Raw genomic sequence first — 24,704 nt, forward strand, 5'->3', positions numbered from 1 at the left:
GGAAATAAAGAAGATTTAAATATGGATAATTGCATAGCGTCGAAATATGTACACTTTGCGTCGGTTAAAACCGACACAAGGTCTGACTCGACCTAACAGCCTTTTGACAGAAAGCCTACACACGTAACTGACATAGTTTAGGCTTTCGCCTACACACGTAACCTGACATAAATTAGGCAGAAAGCCTGACATACTTTTCAGTGGAAGACCATTGCGTCGGTTAAAACCGACATTATGTGGCATAGTGTCGAAATAAGAACCCATTGCGTCGGTTAAAACCGACGTTAGTTTGCAGAGCGTCGAAATAAGGACCCATTGTGTCGCTTAAAACCGACACTATATCATTATTATAGCTTTTGACTGAAAGCCTGACAGTACCGTCTGACTCAACCATCATTATAGCCTGACATACTATGTCAGTAGCGTCGAAATTAGGCCACATTGCGTCGGTTCAAACCGACGTTAGACTGACAGATTTTTATAACGTCGAAATAAGAACAAGTTTGTGTCGAAATAAGATAAAATTTGCGTCGAAATAAGAACAAATTTGTGTAGTGTCTCTGACAGAAAATCCATTGTAGCAGATAGTCTCGAAAGTGTATAATTTTGCATCAGTTAAAGCCAATATAAGCATAATTTGACATGATAATGACTGACAAAGTGTTCCAACTCATTCCCCCGTGCAAAAAAACCGGGAAAATTCCCGCCCAACATAAAAAAAAAGTTTTAACTTACAAAAAATAGAGAACAAGGATAAAAATAGAAACAAAAAAAATAAAAAAATTTAATCCAAAATTAAAAAGTAATCAGTTATGTTATCTCATATAATATTTTAATAAATAAATTTATTAAGTTGAATCAATTTTTTTTGCACTGTAATTGTTATTTTAATTTGTTTTTATTTTGATAATTTTTTGTTGTTATTTACTAGCTAGAATGGATTAGATGAACATAATTTGAGTTGTTTTGAGAAAATGGAATGAATAATATTTATAAGCATTTATGTTAAATTAACAATATTAAATATAACATAAACTTATAATATTTAGTAATATAAGTATATATTATGGATTAGATGAGCATTTCTCAAAAGTTTAACTTTGATAACATTTGGTTGTTATTTACTATAATGGATTAGATGACTTTGATAACATTTAATTTGTTGTTATTTTGATAACTTTGATAACATTTGGTTGTTATTTACAATAATGGATTAGATGAGCATTTCTCAAAAGTTTAACTTTGATAACATTTGGTTGTTATTTACTATAATGGATTAGATGACTTTGATAACATTTAATTTGTTGTTATTTTGATAACTTTGATAACATTTGGTTGTTATTTACTATAATGGATTAGATGAGCATTTCTCAAAAGTTGAAACATTGCCAATGTAACTCAAAGCTTGCATTTTATTCTTTTTACAAAATCATCAATTTTCATTGATCATCATCCATTGTATTCATATAGGTTCAAGGAGTGTAGCTGTAAAAAATCATCAAAATCGGGCTTACAATAACCGTTAAATCGTCATTTTTAGTTGATAACCGTCGAAATTTTTTGTCCCGTTACTTCATCCCAGAATGTTTGTTTTTTGCGATTTTTTTCGTATACGATCTCGAATTATATACAAACATGTTTGACGGTTGGATCGTTGAAATTAGTTTCGTAGAATGCGTATCCCATCAAAACGATAGATTCACTAAGACTTAAGAGTTTATTCATATTTTCATTAAGTATAACGTAAGATTTTGTGGTATCCACTAGTATAAATATTTTAATTTGAAGATCGAATTCATTCATTGTATTCATATAGGTTCAAGGAGTGTAGCTGTAAAAAATCATCAAAATCGGACTTAAAATAACCGTTAAATCGTCATTTTTCATTGATAACCGTCGAAATTTTTTGTCTCGTTACTTCATCCCAGAATGTTTGTTTTTTGTGATTTTTTTCGTATACGATCTCGAATTATATACAAACATGTTTGACGGTTGGATCGTTGAAATTAGTTTCGTAGAATGCGTATCCCATCAAAACGATAGATTCACTAAGACTTAAGAGTTTATTCAAACTTTCATTAAGTATAACGTAAGATTTTGTGGTATCCACTAGTATAAATATTTTAATTTGAAGATCGAATTCATTCATTGTATTCATATAGGTTCAAGGAGTGTAGCTGTAAAAAATCATCAAAATCGGACTTAAAATAACCGTTAAATCGTCATTTTTCATTGATAACCGTCGAAATTTTTTGTCTCGTTACTTCATCCCAGAATGTTTGTTTTTTGCGATTTTTTTCGTATACGATCTCGAATTATATACAAACATGTTTGACGGTTGGATCGTTGAAATTAGTTTCGTAGAATGCGTATCCCATCAAAACGATAGATTCACTAAGACTTAAGAGTTTATTCAAACTTTCATCAAGTATAACGTAAGATTTTGTGGTATCCACTAGTATAAATATTTTAATTTGAAGATCGAATTCATTCATTGTATTCATATAGGTTCAAGGAGTGTAGCTGTAAAAAATCATCAAAATCGGACTTAAAATAACCGTTAAATCGTCATTTTTCATTGATAACCGTCGAAATTTTTTGTCTCGTTACTTCATCCCAGAATGTTTGTTTTTTGCGATTTTTTTCGTATACGATCTCGAATTATATACAAACATGTTTGACGGTTGGATCGTTGAAATTAGTTTCGTAGAATGCGTATCCCATCAAAACGATAGATTCACTAAGACTTAAGAGTTTATTCAAACTTTCATTAAGTATAACGTAAGATTTTGTGGTATCCACTAGTATAAATATTTTAATTTGAAGATCGAATTCATTCATTGTATTCATATAGGTTCAAGGAGTGTAGCTGTAAAAAATCATCAAAATCGGACTTAAAATAACCGTTAAATCGTCATTTTTCATTGATAACCGTCGAAATTTTTTGTCTCGTTACTTCATCCCAGAATGTTTGTTTTTTGCAATTTTTTTCGTATACGATCTCGAATTATATACAAACATGTTTGACGGTTGGATCGTTGAAATTAGTTTCGTAGAATGCGTATCCCATCAAAACGATAGATTCACTAAGACTTAAGAGTTTATTCATACTTTCATTAAGTATAACGTAAGATTTTGTGGTATCCACTAGTATAAATATTTTAATTTGAAGATCGAATTCATTCATTGTATTCATATAGGTTCAAGGAGTGTAGCTGTAAAAAATCATCAAAATCGGACTTAAAATAACCGTTAAATCGTCATTTTTCATTGATAACCGTCGAAATTTTTTGTCTCGTTACTTCATCCCAGAATGTTTGTTTTTTGCGATTTTTTTCGTATACGATCTCGAATTATATACAAACATGTTTGACGGTTGGATCGTTGAAATTAGTTTCGTAGAATTCATATAATAATTATATATATAATTATTATAGTTTTTAGGGGTGTAAAACTGTTAAATTAATATATAATTATATATAATTATTATAGTTTTTAAATTAATATATATAATTATTTACTCTAAATTATAGTTATTATAGTTTTTAAATTAATACTCTAAATTATTTACTGATTTTTCTTTCATTTATACCTAATACAAGGTCAGAAAAAATTGGAATGTGTATGGTGACATAAAGGGTAATTAATTCGATTATATGTCAAGGGACCATATATGGAATAGAAAGGAATCATATTAAGGGATGGAACTGGTTTCAATAATGTGTTTATCAAGGGACGGAACTGATCGACAATTGATAGAGCCATTTTCTTCCATGACTACCCCTTCACACTTGCAAAACAATATAAACACGTTTTAACTATAAATAATAATAATAATAATGACACCACACTTGGCATGCAGTAGAACATTCCATGGCCATGCATAAAAAATAGTATGTGGGATTATGCATGAGACAAATCAAGTCTTTAGGGGTGTTAAATTAATATATAATTATTATAGTTTTTAAGTTAATATATATAATTATTATAGTTTTTAAAACTGTTAAATTATATATAATTATTACATATGATTCACAACATTGCGTCGAAATATGATAATAATGCGTCGCATAAAACCGACGTAAGGTTAACATTGCGTCGGAATAGGCTAAGGTTGCGTCGGTTAAAACCGACGCTAAGTCTGACACACATGACATATCCCGTCGGTTAAAAGCGACAGGAAACAAGAAAAAAAAAAAAAAAACAGAAATATAATTTTATGATACGATATCATAGCATACAAAATGAAACAAAGTCTAATTAATACAAAAAATAATTAATATATTTATTCCCTGTCATCATCTGTTAACTCATCGTCGGTATTGGCATGATTAACGAACCCGGTAGGCAACGCTAATGATTCAAGAAAGGGAGTCTCTTCCACGCCAACCCTTGAATGGAAATTTTCATTATCAAGAATTCGATCATCGAAGTTCGGCATGGCATAATCATCAATAGTATCACTATCCTCTAACACGTCAAATAAATCTCTTGGCTGAGTTCGAACAACTACGTGCCAATCTTTTTCAATCGTGTCCTCCACGTAAAATGCTTGTAATGCTTGTGATGCTAGTATGAAAGGATCCTCTTTAAATCCCAATTGATTGAAATTCACCATAGTAAATCCATATTGATCAGTCTTCATTCCTCGTGGACTTTCACTATTAACCCATTCGCACTTAAATAACATCACAGCTCGACCCCTATCTCCTGCTTCAGTAGGACCACAATATTTGACCTCGAACATATCTACAACTCTGCCATAACAATTCATTTGCCCAATTGCTCCAGGAACATTTGCAGGTACAAAGACACCACAATTTTGATTCTTATGCTTATCATCCACAGATTTTATACGAAATCTAAATCCATGAACAATGTGACTTTTGTATCTACTCACAACCCTACTAGGATAATTAGCTAGCCAATGCAAGTCTTGAGATATCAATGTGTCATTAGCATCATATCTTGAATTCATCTGTAATAAGTATGAAAATAAAAATTGACAGAATAACTATAAACATGTTATAATTAAAATGCAAAACAATAAATAAATAATATGATTGTTATATCAACTCACATGTTGCTTGAACCATTCTGGAAATTCTTTCTTGCTTAGCTCCTTAATTTGTCGCATAGTTAACATTTCTCGACGATGTTTAGTTTTCAAGAATTCTTCATGTTGCCTACACAATTATGTCCAATTTAGATAATTATTTTTTCAAAGTTAAGAAAACCAATAAAACATTAAGACGTATGATTAAACGTTCTTACCTTCTAAATGGGCTAACCTCATCACAATTATTTAGAATGTATCTATGGCACTGATCAAGAACATTTAGATCGAGCTCCACATTTTCTCCTGAACCCATATAACATCCTTTCGAGTCAAAAATTGATAACCCACCAGATACTCCACGTCCAATACCATCTTCATTTCGGCCTCTACGGGTACGACGAGACTCAACGTCTCTAAGATACATGGAACAAAATGACAAGCACTCATCCACCAAATATGCTTCAGCAATAGAACCTTCAGGACGACCCTTATTACGAACATAGCGCCTCAGTGTTTGCAAATACCTACAATTATAAAACGAAATACAAATTATTATAATTATTAATTAAAGTTATGACTACAATTGTAAAAAAATTATAAAAATTTATTCATTACCGTTCAATTGGATACATCCATCTATATTGAACAGGCCCTGCAAGAGCTGCTTCATCTGCCAAGTGAACTGGGAGGTGCACCATTATATCAAAAAATGCAGGAGGGAATATTTTCTCAAGTTGACATAATGTCAAGGCAATTCTTGAATTCAGTTGCTTAAATCCTTCCTCAGACTCCTTCTTACTACATAACTGTCTGAAAATTGCACTCAACTCTAATAAAACCATAGTAACAGCTTTAGGCAAAACCGGGCGTATTGCAAGCAGGAGTAACTGCTGCATTAAAACATGGCAATCATGACTTTTCAACCCATGTATTTTTCGTTCATTCACGTGCACACATCGTGACAGATTTGATGAATATCCATCTGGGACCCGAATAGTAGACAATACTTTACAAAACACATTTTTTTCTTCTCTTTTCAATGTGAACAATGCTGGAGGTCGAAATGTTCTATTTCCTTCTCTACGTGGGTGTTGACTATGTCTTATGTTCAAGAATTCAAGATCTGCACGTGCCGCCAATCCATCGTTAGACTTTTCTATATCTAGCAATGTTCCCACCACACTGTCACATATATTCTTCTCGATATGCATAACATCAAGATTGTGTCTAATCAACAGATGCCTCCAATAAGGTAGTTCATAAAAAATCGATTTCTTCTTCCACTGACTGTTACTACTTGTACTGCTCGAAGCTCTTCTTCTGCGTTGCCCAATTGAAGCATCATTGTTTGGTTTTCCAAAAGTAAATCTCAATGTAGAAAGTTCTTCGAGACATTGTAAACCAGTCCACTGCCTTGGTGCACTACGATGCTCTCGACGACCATTAAAAGTGATGGTTTGCCTTCAAAACCTATGATTATCTTCAAGAAAACGTCGATGCCCCATATAACAAATCTTGCGACTCGCTGGCAAGTAAATAGATTCTTTATCATGCATGCAATGTGGACAAGCTTTATAGCCATGTGTACTCCATCCTGACAACATTCCATAAGCCGGAAAATCACTTATAGTCCATAACACGGCAGCCTTCATCGTAAAACTTTGGTTGGAATACGCATCATAAGTGGGAATGCCCACCTCCCACAACTCATTCAGCTCGTCAATCAATGGACGCATGTATACATCAATCTCTTTACCAGGACTGCGCGGTCCTGGTATTAACAAAGACAATAACAAATTTGGTTGCTTCATGCACATCCAAGGTGGCAAATTATAAACAGAAAGCACCACAGACCATGTGCTATGATCATTCCTCATTTTCCCAAAAGGATTAAATCCATCACTGGCTAACCCTAATCGGACATTTCGAATTTCTGACGCAAAATCCGGATATAAATTATCCAAATGCTTCCATGCGGGAGAATCTGAAGGATGTCTCATAAACTCATCCTTTGGACATTCAGTTGCATGCCATCTCATATGTTCAGCCATATGCTTCGACATAAAAAATCGTTGCAATCGTGGTTTTAAAGGAAAATACCACATAACCTTAGCTGCGACCTTTTCCCTCGAGCTATCCTCTGCATTGGTAATTTTATACCTTGATTTACCACAAACTGAGCACATGGTCAAATCTGAAGTATCTTTCCAATAGATCATGCAATCATTGGGACATGCATCAATTTTCACATACGACAGCCCCAAGTCATTTATAAGTTTTTTTGCCTTATAACAGGATTCAGGCAAACAATCCCCTTCAGGCAACATTCTTTTAATTAACTCCAGTAAAGTGGTGAAGATCTCGTCAGGCATTCCCGCTAAACACTTGATCTGATACAATCTTACAACTGCTTCCAATTTCTTAAACTCCTTACAACCTGGCCACAAATCTTGATCTGCCTCTTCAAGCAACTTAAAAAAAGTCTGCACCTCTTTTGGACGCCCTTCCCCAATAGGGGGTTCAGTAGATGGCCCAACACCTTCTTCTGTTAATGGTTGGACAAATACATCATTAAGAAAATCATGCATGCCAATCACCTCATCTCCTGTTTCTTCTTCTCCAATTCCCACATTTTGCTCTCCAATGTTTTGCTCGCCATGATGTCGCCAACAAGCATTTTTATAATCTTTATCCATATCATACAATATGAGATGTTCAACAATGGTGTTCCTAACAAAAGTATATCGATTACAACATCTTTTGCAAGGACATCTAAACTTATCAGGACCAACACCATTTGCAACTGCTTGATCCAAAAACAAATTAATTCCAGTTGTATACGCTTCAAAATTGCGGGGTATTGTCAACCAACTCTTGTCCATATTTTACCACTTTACGAAGGTAAAATATTACGTTGACACTAAGATGCCTACAATCTTTCAATCCCTATCATGTAGGCATAACTATCAAAATTTTCAATTTCTATCTTTCACCCCTCGAACTCTATCACGATTGCAATCTTTTAATTTTCAACACCTATTATAGTAAAAACAAATTAAAATAACAACAAAAAGTTATCAAAATTATGCTCATCTAATCCATTCTAATAAATAACAACCAAAAGTTATCAAACTTATCAAAATAACAACAAATTCAAATAACAATTAGAGTGCAAAAAAAATTAATTAATATATTCTTATATTCCTAAATATTATAAGTTTAGGTTATATTCTTATATGAAAGGATATTCTTATATTATAAGTTTAGGTTATATTCTTATGAAGGGTTATATTCTTATATTCTTATATTCCTAAATATTATAAGTTTAGGTTATATTCTTATGAAGGGTTATATTCTTATATTCTTATATTCCTAAATATTATAAGTATAGGTTATATTCTTATTAGAGTGCAAAAAAAAAAAAAAAAAAATTAACATAATATATTCTTATATTACTCAATATTATAAGTTTATGTTATATTTAATATTATTAATTTAACATAAATGCTTATAAATATTATTCATTCCATTTTCTCATAACAATTCAAATTATGTTCATCTAATCCATTCTAGTAAATAACAACAAAAAATTATCAAAATAACAACAAATTAAAATAACAATTAGAGTGCAAAAAAAAAAAATTAACATAATATATTCTTATATTACTCAATATTATAAGTTTATGTTATATTTAATATTGTTAATTTAACATAAATGCTTATAAATATTATTCATTCCATTTTCTCGTAACAATTCAAATTATGTTCATCTAATCCGTTCTAGTAAATAACAACAAAAAATTATCAAAATAACAACAAATTAAAATAACAATTAGAGTGACAAAATTAATTAATTCGACTAAATTTTTATTAATTTAACAAAAATAGTAGAATTTTATCTAAGTGCTTAAATTATAATTTTTAAATAAATAAACTTGTGTATTATACAATTTAAAAATTAAAGAAGTTAGTGATACATACCTGATTTGTTGAAGAATTTCGACGTCAACAATTCTTTATGTACTCAACCAACTCAAATAAATTTCCTACAAAAATAAATTGTAACTAAAAATTAAACATAAGAGGAGAAAATAAAAATATTATAAGCAAGAAAAACTTACTGTTGTGAAGAGGAACAAATGAAGTTTGAAAACCAAAGGAGAAAGCTGAAAGAGAGAGAACACGGGAGACTTTGTAAAAATTGGAAGAACGAATATGAGTGCAAGAGAAGAAAAAGAAAACACGGGGGAGAGGATATAAAGACCATCAATGTGTCGCTTACAACCGACACTGGTTTTCAAAATATATGTCGCTCAAAACCGACGCAGGATTTAAAATATTAAAAACAATAATTAGTGTCGCCTAGAAGCGACACCCATAGTTTATGTCGCTTAAAAGCGACACTGTTTTATTTAAAGCGACGCCAGTACTTAAAAATATTAAAATATATGTCGATTATAAGCGACACTAAATTTTTACGTCGGTTTAAAAGCGACAGAGAAATTTTATGGCGCTTATAAGCGACAGTAAATACGACGTCATCTTCAGTGAGTGTCGCAAATCTCTTTTTCGCCACTATATAATATTAAACCGACGCAACAACTGACACTATTAGGTCCTTTTGTAGTAGTGCATCTTTGACCAAACTTTAAAGTTTGTATCATTCAATCGAATTCCAAACGGTACGCCGCTGATGTTGGTGGACTCCATCGAACTGGACATGGGTTGGACGGTAACCAACTCTCCAATCTTTCTATCTTCTGCCATCGCACCAGGTTAGTTGTGATTTGGCAAGATCAAATTTTGATGTAGCTTTGATGATTACAAAGCCACAAGGGTTTTGTTTGGTTTCTGGGTTCAAATTCTAAGAACACCAGGATTTGTTTTTTTTCTTTTTTCTTATGCAATCTTTGCAGAATGCACGGCTTTGGGTTTGACTTGTTTTAGGGTTTGGGAAGAGACAGGCCGAAACCTGCTCTGATGCCAAGATAAAAGTATATGTGTTTAGGGTTAAATTTATTATTTTATTCTTCTCTCAAGGAGGCATATATATAATCATACATGAGGCCCTATAAATTAGGAAACAAGAATCCCAAATAGCCAAGGAATCAGTCAAGTAATTCTATTCTAATTACATTCCTAAATCGTTAAGTTGACTCACGCCAACAGTAATCACACTGACTCTTTGTTTTACGGATTGCCCCAGGTACTTTTCTATGTGGGATTAAGGTGTAGTTTGGGATTGAGGTGATTAAAAAAAAGCTGTTATGAAAAAAAGCTGTTATGAAAAAAAACTATGAGAATTTTTGGTGTTTGGTAAACTTTGAAAAGCAACTTTGTTTCAAAGTTTGGGGTGAAAAAAAGCCCAAAACTTGAAGCTGCAAATAGTAGCTTCCAAAAACAGCTTATTTTCGAAACACACGGGTGAACAGTGTACATTTAATGAAATATTGAATAACCCAAAATTGCCCTCCTTTCCCTTCACCTACGCTCTCACCTTCAGAGCTCTCGCACATAACCTGAACCAGGAGAAAACCACTCTCTTGTTCGCTCGTTCTCTCGTTCCAAAAACTAGCGATCTCTCTCGTTCTCTCATTCTCCAGGTTTCTCCAGGTTCCTTTGGTAAGCTTCTCTTGTAAAAATTTGTTATTTATTTGTTTGGATTTTTCAAATTGGGGATGGGGAGATTAGGGAAAGAGGGGTGGGAAGAGCAAAAGGATGAGGGTATGGGTGTCGGGAAAAACAATTGGGGATGGAGGGTGGGGAAAAAATTAATTGGGGAAGGTGATATGGTTTGTGGAAAAAATTAATTGGGGAAAAAATTAGGGTTTGTGGAGGAAACAAAAAAATTGAGATAGAAGTTTGATTACTTCTGTATTCGTTTTTTTAAAGAAGGTCTGCTTCTGATTTGGGTTTAGGTAAGGGATAATTTCTTATAAAGCTTTGCTCTACTTCTAATCTGTGAACTGTGCTTCTGATTTGTCATGTGTTTCTTGCGATTCAGCTCACCCCTCTACGACGCCGTTTCATTGTCTTCTTCAAGCTCTCACAGTCTCTTCTGAAACTCCAACCTCCAAGTTCGTATCTTATCTCTCTCCCCTGCTATCGTGTTTTATATTTTTTTTCTGAATTCTTCATTTATGCTATTTGTTTTTTTTTTTGTTTTTTTTTTTTTTTTGGTTTTTTCTTCGGAATTCTTCAGTCAACCATTACATGAAATTTGGTTATTGAGAGTTTTTGAATTCTCCTGCAAACTTGGTTTGGTAGTTGTGTAACAGATCATGGTCTGTGTGTGTTATGGTCTGTATGTATTATAGTGAGGATTACACTTTTGCCAAATGTGTCTATTATGGTCTGTGTGTGTGTCTATTATGGTCTACGTGGTTTTCATTCGGTTTCTTTTCAGACAATGTAATGCAATGCATGTATGCCTAAACAGAACCATATGCTTTGACCTGCTTAGCTATCCCTTAATCTACTGCAGTGTCTTACTTTTGCTATTTAAGATAAAAAAAAACTTGGATAGAACCTAATCTACTGCATTGTCTGTAATTTCCAATGTTTCTAATTGGTCCACATGATCTACATCGTCAATTATGACTAGTACCGCTCTGCTTCGAAGTTTTTATTTTATCAGATTAATACCTCTATGAACATCACCAACCTCCATCTTGGTTGGTTTGAAGATATCAGAAAGCAGCTTTTCTTGCAAATTCGTCATGCCATTCAATTCCTTTGCAGTTTCCCTAACATTTGCAAGGAAACTTTTGTACTCAAAGCTATGGTAGAACTTGTTATAGATGGCTTTTGCAACTGATGTTTTCCCCATTCTACCCATGCCCCAAATTCCGACCATTTGAACATAGTATGATCCCCCCGTCTAAGCTGTTAATCTCGTTCACCCGAGAATCTATTCCTACTTGCTAGACAGCTACATTTTAATGTGGTATCGAGTTGCTTGATCTCGCCAATAATTCTTCTGATAAACTGCACCTCATGCCTGTCAATTAGATTTATAAGCATATGCAGTACACATTCTTCAATTTCTTCTGCTCCCTAATAAAAAACAGTGAATAAGGAACAGGGTAGTGCATATGTTCAATAATGAATTACTTACAAACATCTGCAGTTGTTATTCTGTTGTATTATATGGAACCAAGTACTTACAGATTTCCCTCTCATCCTCATCACTTAGTGCATCAAAACTTCAAGTATAGAACACTTCTTGTATTATATGGAACCAAGTACTTACAGATTTCCCTCTCATTCTCTTGTATTATATGGAACCAAGTATTATATGCAGTTGTTATTCTCTTGTATTATATAGAACACTTCTTGTTAGTTCACTGTATTCTTCATTAGGACAGGGATTTCGAAATGCATGCCAACTAAAGAGCTCAAGAGCTTCTTCTTCCTTCATTTTTCGAGCCAGATATATTATATTAACTTCAACTTGCTCCAGTAGGTGTCGATCTCTGGTTGTAATAAAAATTTTACTTCCTCGACCAAAGGAGTCCCGAGCTATAGCTAAAGCATTTAAACACAGCTGCAGTAAGGGATCATTTATGTATGTATGTGTGTGTATATATATATATATATATATATATATATATATATACAAATCAGTAGTTGTATGTGGATCATTTATTGGTTATTTCTTGGTTATATTACAAATTGTGAACCCAAACTGCAAGGTTTTATGAGTGGTTCTTGAGGAACCACTATCAACTTGGTTATGTTTAAAATCGTGGGTGTGTATATCCTACGTAGGTGACTTTTTGGCAAGGTTCAGAATTTTACCCTTTGGAATATAGACAGTTTTATTTACAAAGTAATTTGGTGCTGCTGAAATTGTTTTTACAGGAAAACAGCTGCATACCTGTTTTAGTTTTAAATTTTCTTACACTTCCCGAACTCGAAAATCAATGAAATTTTGATACAACTTAGTTTCGGGTGTCTACTTTGGATCTGGAAATTTTCACGTGTTTTGCTTGCACGAGCTATTTTTGGTGAATTTTACGGTTCAGGTCACTTTTGTAGTTTGTATTACCATGAGAACTTTAACTCTATTTCTTTAAATTGACTTTTGTAGTTTGATGTAATGGAATTGTGAAATATAAGTTTTCGTTGACATCATCTTAAGATGATACAAGGAAATTTGCCCGCGCTCCACTGCGGGTTATGAACTCGTAAGCTTAACCCAAAATTTACCATAGGTATGAACAATAATTTTATGCATCTTTGAGACAAAGTTCAACATGATGTTGCTACACATATATTAGTATACACAAATCAACACATTCATTTCAAAACATTTTATAAATTAATTGCACAACTAAACAAACAGGGTAAAATAAGTTTCCAAGTTACATTTACATACACTCCCAAAAGTCTCCCACATTGATTAGCCGTTCATTTTGCACCTGTATTTTACTAACTCTATGTTAAAAGTTCTATGTACAACAAAAAAACAACAGATCTGAACGACTTTCAAGTCCCAAATATATACAGTTTCAAAAATTGCCCACATGGTTCTATTTTTCATGTTGCTTCTCTGTTCTTGGGCTCATCCAAAAAATCTTCCATTTGTTCAGTATAGTTACAAAGAACCTCAGTCATCTTTGCACTTGTTCTTGCTGTAGATTGAAATTACATTCCTTGTATAAGCAATATGATTAAAAGGGAAAATTAACCAACAAAAATGTAATCCAGTGTGAGAATTGTAGCGAACACCCTTCATAAATTAAACTTAACAATGACTGATAGTCTGATATTGGTTAAGGTAGATGGTCAAACTAATGTGTTCGCTACTTTGCTCCTTTTTAAGTTTGAATGGATCATAATTCTCTTTGTAGAAAAAGAACTATACGATCCAAATGTTTTAGAAGCTTTATCAAAATAAACAACAATAAAGCAGAACAAAATCTTATTTTGCTTTTCTGGGAAGAGCCAAATGTTTCAGTATTTGTTAGTTGTTAATATTTATTGTGACCTTTGTGCGAATTCCAACTTCAGTAGTTACTTATTGAATAAATGGACAAAAACGAAAATTAACAAATTCTGCCTATCCAAGTGCAACTCTAAACAAATATAAACTTAAGCATTTGAGCTTTTTCTTATGTTTTCACTAAGTTGGGAACCTAATAACAAAATTTCATCTCAATAGTCCTAACCACAAAGTAAAACCATACTTATGGGACCTAACTAATAGTTAAAGCATTAATAACAAATAGATGTAACATACTGGGTTTTGGAAGCTTACACTACTTCAGATTTGCTTGGAGACACCTTGTTCTTGAGAGATTTGATGGGAAAATCTTCAGCGTCCGAAGCACTTTGTTCATCTATTTCTTCGGTAATTTCAGTTTCCCTTAAATCAATATAAACAGAAAAGAGATTAATACATTAGTAAATATCATGTTATTTGAAAGTATAGATACAAATGAGACAGTTCCAGTGAAAACTCTTACCTTTTGTGTTTTTTTCTATTCTCAGGGCTGAAAAGACTCTTCCGAATTAAACTTTTCGTAGGCAATGGTGTGACAACAGTGGGTGAAACGGTGGCAGAGATATTTTTTAACTCTTTATCAAAAAGTGGTGGGGTAGATGAAAAATTCTGAGCTGTCGTATCTTCCTCCTCAAATTCAGCCAGTGATTCATAAGAAGCTTTGGAACTTGATTGAACAGCTTGTATTTTGTCGTCGAAAATCGCTTGGATCAAAAGATCATTTCTGTTGCAATCATTTTTCAAATGTCCAAATCGAAGTTGAAAAATTTTAATCTGCCCTTGACATTGGAGAATTGCATATGGTAACTCTTGTTGATCAGTAAATCCTTTTCCGACAACTAAATCATAACATGAAGTTCCAAATAAACGTTCAGCCGGTTTACCAATGATGATAGCACTGGTCTCATCGCTGGCGTCTTCGAGGATTAAATTTACTTTGAACCTAAGCATATGAAGAACAATATTTAAGTATAAAGCTTATGAAATTAATTATAAACATTTGGTTTACCAGGAGAGGGTACTTAAATATTATGAAATTCGTTATAAACATTTGACTTACCAGGGAAGGGTAGTTTGAACATCGTGCTTTACACAAATTAGCATGTCATTATTTTCATCTTTTTTGAGTTGTTTGTAGCAGCATGGACATGCTTTGTACCACCATCCAGCATGCGTGTCAAAACGTGTAACAGCTGCTCTACATAAGACTGAACTGCTCTGAAATATATTTACAGACAGTAATTAATATATGGATATCTAAGAATGATATGTACTTAACTAATTTGTCATATATCATATGAGGAATATAATTTATTTAACAATAAACTATGCGTATTAGTATCACAACAGGTGCACATATCTGAATTCTAAAACATTGAGAAAAGTTTGTTTACCTTGTACAAATCTGGATCCAAAATATTCAGATCTTGAACAGACATTTTTTCAGCGTTTTCTAAATGTTCTGGTCCCATTAGTTGCCTTGCTGATGTTGACAACATTTTTACAGAATGAGCCAGACCAACAAAGCTGCATATATTTTTGTATTCAAATAAAATAGTATAAGAATCCAAACCATGAACGGATACTAACGTATTCATTAAGCATTTATCAATTGAAAATGAAAATTTAAAATATTACATCATCAGAAATTTGAAAGAATAATTTTCATACTTCTATAGATTTATTGCATGACTATGTAATGCATATACAAACATGGCCTGTGTTTATAAAATCAAATATTTTGACCTTACTGGGAAACAAATTCCACCTCATCTACTGTACAGCAGCAACAACCACTTTTTAAACAATTTTCATAAACTTGACAAACCTTTCCAAGTTTGCACATAGCTTGCATAAGTTCACAATATTACAAAAAAGGTCTGCTACTTTGTAATTTACAATTTTAGCTAGTTGTAGCAAATTATTTGATCAAACTTACACTCAAAAAAAGCAAGATCATAGCCTTTTTAATTATAGAAACATGTATACTAAAATAAATATATAAACATTGTATTTCCAGATGTGTTTAATTGAAATAACAGTTTCATCTTTATATGCATATCATCAGTAAACAGATATATCCATAGTTTTTCCCTCATAATCAATTTAAACATGAAAAAAAATATTTTAAAGTATTTGAAATTTAGGAACTGACATTGCTTTGTAAGGTGTTGCCTCGGGAATGTCTGGATTGATGAAAATCATTGTGGAAATACTGCTGTTCAGCACGATGTTTCCTAGTTGTTTATCGATGAGCAATTAAATCATTATTTTATACAATAAATATGAACAATTGAAAATAGAAGTGATAAATTTCATACCTCTGAATTGTCTAACTTTAAGGCTTGTAAAAACACCCAAAACTGGTGGTGGCAAGTGTTCCAGAGCTTCGAAATCAAAGGTCTTTGCAGTGTCACCCCACAATGTTAGGTTAACATCTTCTTTCCTAAGTGAATGAGTATTAAGAAAAAATTAGTATTTTGAATAAGATGTGCAGCAATTTTGAGAAATTTAGATGTTTGGATAAACTGTTTACCTGATATTTTGCAACTTAACCTCGCATATTTTCTCCGTTCTCTCATTGCCGATCATTCTGTCCTCCAAAGGCTTTACTGCAGTAATGTGTCCCAGAACATCTAAAAATTTGTCCAAAAAGTGTAGTCAGATCTCAAAATTGACAATATGAAACTAAACTGATGCTGAATTTTTTTATTCTATATATACATTTACCTGTGAGAATATCAACTTGATCCATGCGAGAAGACAGTTGGGAATAATCAAGTAAGTAAAACCGATGTGAGGGAATATTTGGATGAACACCTGGCAACTCTTCAAAATTTGTTTTTGTATTGAAGCACACTTGCGCGTCATGTGGGACAATTTTGTAGGACGTTTTGCAACGACTGGTATAAAAGCGAGTGATCTCATAAACATGATCAGCTTTAATTTTTGGAGCAACATACTCATAATCAATTTCTTTTGCAGAGGCCTGAATTGCATCTTTCTACATGATTAAAAATAAATTCAACAAATTAGGCATATAAATATGAACAGCACATCATTTAAAGTCAAAAAATTATAATCTGATAAAATGATATACATCAGAGCAAAAGTTAGAAATCATAACCACAATTTAAAATTGAAAACCTGAAAAAACAAAATTCTTACCATTTCGTCAACCAATATACATTGAAGACCGCCAAATGTATTATCTTTTCCTATAACCTTAGGTCTCCAAATTCTGCATACACGGACTCTGATTTTCTTATTAAACTCAAAAGGTAATAAACTTCGGATAGGATCTATCTTCATTCCGCTACAAAACTGCAAGTAAATTTACATGGCATTAGATGTCAGTCGCCCGGGGCATTTGTTTTATTTTCTTGATCACCTTTAAAATAAGAGGTGGTATACGTTATTTATAAATGTAGACATCGAAAATGCTAATACGCAGAAAGAATGAAACAGAGAAATTGAGGATGAAATTGAGCATGACATAAGCGGAAAGAATGACACAACACAGTACTTGCACAATAAACAAAATAGCGGAAGGAATCAGCAAGCTATAACTTCAAGGACTACTAAAAGCAAACAGTCACTGTCCTATAGGACTTGTGCCTTTATTGAATAAAAAAAAATACTATTCATAACATACTCAATTTGTTTTCTTAATTATTCGTTTCCTCTGCACAACTCAAATTAATTCAAAGCTTTTTCATACCTCAGGGAAGAGCACCGTCTCTCAATTTGGGTTGTGCAGATTGGTAAAAGTTTTATTAGGATTAGAGACTCATTAATACAACTATGCCTCAGTAGAAAGTTGGAAAGACAGACAGAGGGTGAACTCTGACTATTGTCAATTCGGCCAACATGCAAGATTTATTAGAATTAGAGATCCATTAATACAACTATGCTTTAGTCTAGTACTTTTTTTTTTTTAATTTTTTTTATTTATCATTAATAGAGAAGACTGAAAACTTCAAATTAAAAAATTAGACAAATAAATTTGAAAAGGATGAAGATTTTAGAGAGAAAGTAAGGAGAAAGAGAAATAGAGGGAGACCTTGGGTGAAGAGGTGATTGACGATTTCGTTGGGGGAGTACCTTAATGCAGTTTTTCACAATTTTTTTCAAGTTCTGTATCAACAATTAAAAAACGGATAAACACAACATGACTGAAGGACACAAATCGGAACAAAAAACAACCTAATTTCGCGACAAACCTGAGTAGCAAGCAAAAGCCCCGGTTTTTTTTTTTTTTTTTTTTGGGTAATGGCCAAGCAACTAATATATGGGCGTGTGGCACCTGTGAGAAACGATAAGAGTACAATTTTAAAACCATTCATATGCAAGCTAATCAATTCAATCATGCTCAAACCAATATAGCCTAATACGAAAGGAAAAGTTGGAATTCAATCATGTTAAATTCATAATTTTTTAACATCCATTTCCATCATAATAACCACCACATCATCATATTATCACAACCATTAAATCAAAAGAGATATTTTAGATTAATTACTCAATTCATCTTAACCACCAAATCCAAAAAAAAATCTTGATGTAATGAAGATAAAATAAAACAGGAAAATTAAAATTTCTAAAGCATATATGTCTCATATAGGTCTGTTTGATAAGATTTGAAGTCAATTAGTCAAATGGCAGGCCTAGATTTCCATCAGTTGCTGAGGTAGTGGAAAATAACATGCGAACTAATTCAATGATTTCATGTTCGAGACTTTGTCGGTGCCGAAGCGAAGAACTAATGAGAGAATCAAAGTAGAGAGAGACTATGTGTACCTGAATTGAGTTCAGAGGCAAAATCCTTGAACCAACCTGGGATATCTAAATCTTAATGTTGAAGAACCCTTCGGCTCTGCATAAAAAAAAAAAAAAAAAACGTTTTTGTTATTAAATTTTTTTTTTCTCGGAAACCAAACGATGGGTTAGAAAAATCGGAAAAAAAGGCCAAATTGGGAAGCTTTGCCCGCGTCGATGGTGGTGAACACGAACACAGAAAATTAGTAAAAAAATCAGAACCCATAGGATTGAATAAATCAGTCGGAAAACTCAGGATGTGACTATAAATTGAAACTTTCAATAGAATAACCCTCGAATTTTAAATTACTTACCTTGAGAACAGAGGGTTTTGCAACCTACAAACAAACATCCAAATTTTGAAAAACCTACGAACCCAAAATCACAAAAACACCAAAACTAAAACACGGAATCACATTTTCTCAGCCACCGAGCAAAAAATTACGAATCCAAAACTAAAATATAAAAAAAAATCCCAAAAACTTAGGGCTGCATGAAGTCCGTACCTTGGATTTTGAGGAAAGGAATATGGGTTACGACGGATCGGCAACGTTTGAGAGCGAGAGAGACTAAACGCTTGAGAGTGAGAGAGGCGAGTTTGAGAACGGCGGAAGCAGAAATTTGAGAAAGAGAGAGAGGGAACGGATGGAAAAACCATGAAGATGCACTGGAAGTGGAAGGTCCAGCGATATGATGAACGGACGCAGGACTGGAGAGTTCTAGAGGCATCCACACCAGATGCATTGGTTTTCAACGATAAGGCGGAAGCAAAAGCAGAGAAAGAGGAGATGAGTAAAGTGACACCCGTCCCGCTCAACACGCGTCACTATGCTAAGCATGCCAGGTGATAGAATCATTACTGTAGAAAGAAGTCTCGTGAAGAGCCACTTGTGTTTCTGAGGCAGGAGTCAAGAGACATCTATTGGACGCAGAGGGTCAAAACCGTCATTTTACTGTGTAAAAGACCAAAAAAGCAAGATTTGAAGAGCAACTGAAGGGTAAAATTGGAAGAACACTGGCGAATGAACAGTAAAAAGGACACAAAGGGAATTAATTGATAAGTTAGGCGTTTAGTATATATATAATTTGTTTTACATCCTTGATTAACCACTCTGTATTACAAACTGTAATCTTTTGTATTACAAACTGTGAACCTAAACTGTGATGTAATCATTTATTGGTTATGTATGTATATGTATTTATATGTATGTATATATACAAACTGTGAACCAAAACTGTGATGTAATCTTTTGTATGTATATGTATGTATATGTATTACAAACTGTGAACCCAAACTGTGATATTGTCGACGATCATGGGCTTCAGTGACTGCTATGTACACAGTGAGTGTACGTGCACACATACTACCATAGGCAATGATCAAGGGATAGATGATACCAATGGTACATTCTGGCACAAGCTAAGATTCCAACCTAAGAAGCCGCATCTTTGTCTTCACGAAACTTGAATCCGCACTCAAGTCTTATTGCCGCTAGGAGTTCGGGAGACACAACACCCTGAGAAGAAGCCTTTTTTCCCTGTGTTAATTCTGTTCCTATCATTAAGGCCGAGATCATCTCCTGCGCCCCAACCCCTGTAAAGTACAACTTTGCTAGGCTCGTGGGAGAATCATTTATTGGTTATTTCTTGATATATATATATATATATATATGTATGTATATATGTATGTATGTATATGTATGTATATATACAAACTGTGAACCCAAACTATGATGTAATCTTTTGTATGTATATGTATGTATATGTATTACAAACTATAATTTTTTGTATTACAAACTGTGAACCCAAACTGTGATGTAATCATTTATTGGTTATTTCTTGATATATATATATATATATGTGTGTGTGTGTGTGTGTGTGTGTGTATTTATATGTATGTATATATACAAACTGTGAACCTAATATGTGATGTAATCTATATGTAGTTGTATGTGGATTATTTATTGGTTATTTCTTGGTTATATTACAATATCATTTGTTCGTGTTTTAATATATATATATATATATATGTATGTATGTATGTATGTATGTATGTATGTATGTATGTATGCATATATACAAATCAGTAGTTGGTATCGATGGCAAAGAAGGGGGCATCTTCGTCAAATCTTGTAACTACATGGAATGCGCACAATATCAATATTTTGTGATGTTTGCATCAAGGAGGTTGAGGCCGGACATCATTCGGGCACTCACTTTGACAAAGAAGGATATGCAAATATTAGAGCTAACTTCAAGGCAGAGACAGGGCATGATTATGAAAAAAAGCAACTAAAAAATAAGTGGGATGCACTTAAAAATGAATGGAAGTTGTGGAAAGAGCTAGTTGGTAAAGAAATTGGCCTAGGGTGGAATTCAAGCAAGGGTACCGTTGATGCCTGTGAGGAGTGGTGGAACAATAAAATTCAGGTTTGTGTATTTATCTTTTAATATGTATTATGATATTATGCAATATGTATTAACCATATTCTTTCTTACTTGTAGATAAACAAAGAATATGAAAAATTGTGAAAAAAATGCATTAGTCCTAAGATGGAGGACAAGTTAGATAGGATGTTCTTGAGTACAATTGCTACCGGTGAACATGCCTGGGCACCTTCATCTGGAGTACTATCACCAGAGTCAAGAGAGGAATCTGTAGGACAAATTGATTCATATGATGAGGAAGAAACTGAGATTATGCAGGGTCTAAGGCAAGCAAGTAAGAAGGGAAAAAAAAAGCGGCTAACCAAGGAGAATTGCAAAAGAAGAAGGTTGATAAGAAAGGGGAAAAAATTGGAGGTGCTGCAAAACTTTGTGGTCAAATTGACCGTCTTGTTGAAGCTTATGAAACTAGGAGTTCTGCAAACTCATTGATGAGGTCGCTGCATATAGGTAGTAGTATTCCGGAAGTGTTAGCGGTTGTTGCACAATTGCCTGGTTGTGAGCCACCTAGCGAGTTATGGTTGTTTGCTACATGTTTATTTTGTTCTACAGAGAAGCGAGAGGTGTTTACCACGATACAAGATCCTGAAGTCCAGCTGACTTGGTTGAAATATATGTTCAACAAAGAACAATAAGAAGCTATAACTATGAATTAGGACTTTGTGTAGTTTGTACTTTGCATTAAGACTGTGTTGAATGTTGCTTGTATTTTGTGTTTATTGAATGTTGGATTATGATTTCTTGTTAAACGTTGGATTGACTTGTTCTTGAATGTCAGATTATGACTTCTTAGTGATTGTTGGATTATGACTTGTGAAATGTTGAATTATGTGTTAGGTTACAGGTATATTCAATATGAACACCTTTGATGATGATGTTGAGGAGTTGGAGGATGGTCTAATTATATGCGATGTAGCGAGAGCTGTTGAAACATATTATTTAAAATATGTCTACAAAACTCCATGTATGAATTCTTCCCATACAGGTAATATTTGGTTGATGGAAGCACTACAAAGAAATGATGTGCGATGCTATAGAATGTTTAGGATAAACAAAGATGTCTTTTATAGATTATCCAATGACTTGCAAACTAATTATGGATTGAAAGGTTCAAGGAAAATGAATGCAACTGAAATATTAGGAATGTTCTTGCATATGTTGGGACATGGTGTGAAAAATAGATTAGCTCAAGAGAGATTTCAACATTCTGGTGAGACTGTTAGTAGATATTTTGGTGCTATGTTGGATATCGTATGTAAGATGGCAATAGATATTATCAAACCAATGGATTCGGAGTTTCGTGGCATTCCCCAAGAAATAATGAGAGATACAAGATACATGCCTTATTTTAAGGTAAAATTTGACTCGTCTTCTAACTTATTTGCAAACTATAAGTGTAGGTTGACGGTTTTCTTCTATATTATTATTTTTAGGATTGTATTGGTGCCATAGATGGAGTGCATGTTGAGGCTTCAATACCACCTCCGGATCAAGTTCCATACATTGGTAGGAAAGGAATACCGACTCAAAATGTTATGGCTGCATGTAATTTTGACATGCAATTCACATTTGCTTGTGCCGGATGGGAAGGCACTGCACATAATACAAGGGTTTTTCTATCCGTGCTACGGAATCCAAATTTAAACTTTTCTAGGCCTCCAAATGGTAATCTTCATACTTTTATTATAACATTTTACATGCTTTGTATAATTATTACAATACAAAACAAATTTTCAATTGTCAGGAAAATATTACTTCGTAGATGCGGGGTACCCACAAATGAGATGTTATTTGGGACCATATAAAGGTGAAAGATATCATCTCCCGGACTTTCGTAGGGGTGCCGAACCAACGGGTCACAAAGAGGTATTCAACCACATACATTCTTCTCTTAGGAGCATCATTGAATGAACTTTTGGGGTATGGAAGAAAAGATGGGCAATTTTAAGGGATATGCCTAATTACCCGTTCAATAAGCAAGTGAAGATTGTCATTGCTACAATGGCTCTTCATAACTACATACGGAGGTATTCTGAACGTGATCGTCATTTTGATGACCCCAGGGACTTTTTCGAAGAAAGCGATAGTAGTGATGATGATGATGATGAATATCAAAATTATCAAGTTGAAGGATCACATGAGATAGAGGCATTAAGAAATAGAATAGCAACAAGTTTGATGAATGCATCTAATTAGACTACTTTCAAGTACATTAACAATATTGTACTAATGAATCCTAGCTATTCACTCTAAAATATTTCTATTAAAGTAGTTTGTCATACTAATTAATATTTAAGATAAAGTTTATAAATATTTTTCTTCTAAAAATAAAATATATTTAGTAATTCACTTTTATTTGTTAAGAAAATTAAATTAATAGCACATCTAGTATTATACCCTTTTTGGTCATTTCATACAGTCACAGCTGTTTTATAAAAAAGTTTACCAAACACTATCATACTGTTTTTTTTTTTTTTTTTTCAAAAGCACTTTTACAAAAAAGTTTACCAACCACTTTGCTGCTTTATTTCTCAGCCGCTTATTCTCACAACACAACCGCTTATTCTCTCAGCAGCTTTTTTTCAAAGCACAGCAATACCAAACCAGCCCTAAGTTTTATTATCGAGTATCTCCATCTTGAAGAACCTGTCCAAGTTAACCATCCATTGAATGTATGACACGATCCATTGCCGCTTTGCCTTCGATTATGATTTTCTTGAGTCTGCTCCACTTTTTGTTCGGAGTTGGGACGTTTAACCTGAAAGAGTTTTTCTCATTCTAATGTAAAATCTAAAATAATAATTTAGAAAGTATATTGGGTGCCCATGAATGTTACTTTGGTCAAGTGGTTTGTAATTCTAAAACAAAGGAAGCCCACCAAATAGCAAGGCCGAGTTAAATGCACAGAGAAACCCAACACAAACAGGAAGGGTAGCAAGGTCCAGGAGGACTTTTGCATGCAGCCAATTAACAAAGAAAATTGTTAGACCCACCTCACAACCTTATTTATTCACCCCATCTTATAATCTTACCCCTCATAAAAAGTTAAAAAATTAAAACACTCTTTTCTCACCCACCATATTCCTAAAATATCCATTAATTTAATTATTTTTCAAAAATTAAAAACTAGTAAGTTTCTAATGATTCTTCAAAAGAGTGTCGATATTAAATCATAGTAAATTGTGAAGATCTGAACATAAACGTGGCTGACTTGCATTGAAGAAGAACAAAAGTACAAACACCAACCTCTGAACTTAAATTGGAATTACTCTCTCCTTTCAAAATATTGTCCAAAATCATAGGAAACTCAGTGCTAGTTTTAGGTTCCACTGCATGTCTTCTCCAGTTCAAGATGGGAATTGGTAGTCCTGCACA

The 24,704-nt window shown here is 33.3% G+C and overlaps 2 protein-coding genes, 1 long non-coding RNA gene and 1 pseudogene across 3 annotated transcripts; 1 reads left to right on the top strand and 3 right to left on the bottom strand.

Annotated features, from left to right (window-relative positions):
• Positions 1-4,285: 4,285 nt before the first annotated feature.
• On the bottom strand, positions 4,286-7,941 carry LOC137724727 (uncharacterized). Its single transcript, XM_068463441.1, has 5 exons — positions 6,757-7,941; positions 5,675-5,949; positions 5,275-5,583; positions 5,081-5,186; positions 4,286-4,978 (listed from the first exon to the last, which is right to left on the bottom strand). The coding sequence occupies exons 1-5, from the start codon at positions 7,939-7,941 to the stop codon at positions 4,286-4,288; spliced, it is 2,568 nt and encodes an 855-aa protein (XP_068319542.1).
• Positions 7,942-13,450: 5,509 nt separating this feature from the next.
• On the bottom strand, positions 13,451-15,003 carry LOC137723057 (uncharacterized). Its single transcript, XR_011066845.1, has 3 exons — positions 14,530-15,003; positions 14,322-14,429; positions 13,451-13,695 (listed from the first exon to the last, which is right to left on the bottom strand). It is a non-coding gene; the product is annotated as an uncharacterized lncRNA (long non-coding RNA).
• A 119-nt stretch (positions 15,004-15,122) lies between these two features.
• On the bottom strand, positions 15,123-17,841 carry LOC137724728 (uncharacterized). Its single transcript, XM_068463442.1, has 8 exons — positions 17,788-17,841; positions 17,235-17,390; positions 16,797-17,070; positions 16,603-16,702; positions 16,388-16,512; positions 16,222-16,303; positions 15,461-15,593; positions 15,123-15,284 (listed from the first exon to the last, which is right to left on the bottom strand). Exons 2-8 carry the CDS (start codon positions 17,376-17,378, stop codon positions 15,123-15,125), a joined length of 1,020 nt encoding a protein of 339 aa, XP_068319543.1. The 5' UTR covers positions 17,379-17,390; positions 17,788-17,841.
• Positions 17,842-20,983: 3,142 nt separating this feature from the next.
• LOC137724560 (L10-interacting MYB domain-containing protein-like) lies at positions 20,984-21,964 on the top strand (annotated as a pseudogene).
• Positions 21,965-24,704: the final 2,740 nt, after the last annotated feature.

This window comes from Pyrus communis, chromosome 2, assembly GCF_963583255.1.
Source record: "Pyrus communis chromosome 2, drPyrComm1.1, whole genome shotgun sequence".
NCBI classification, from domain to species: domain Eukaryota; kingdom Viridiplantae; phylum Streptophyta; class Magnoliopsida; order Rosales; family Rosaceae; genus Pyrus; species Pyrus communis.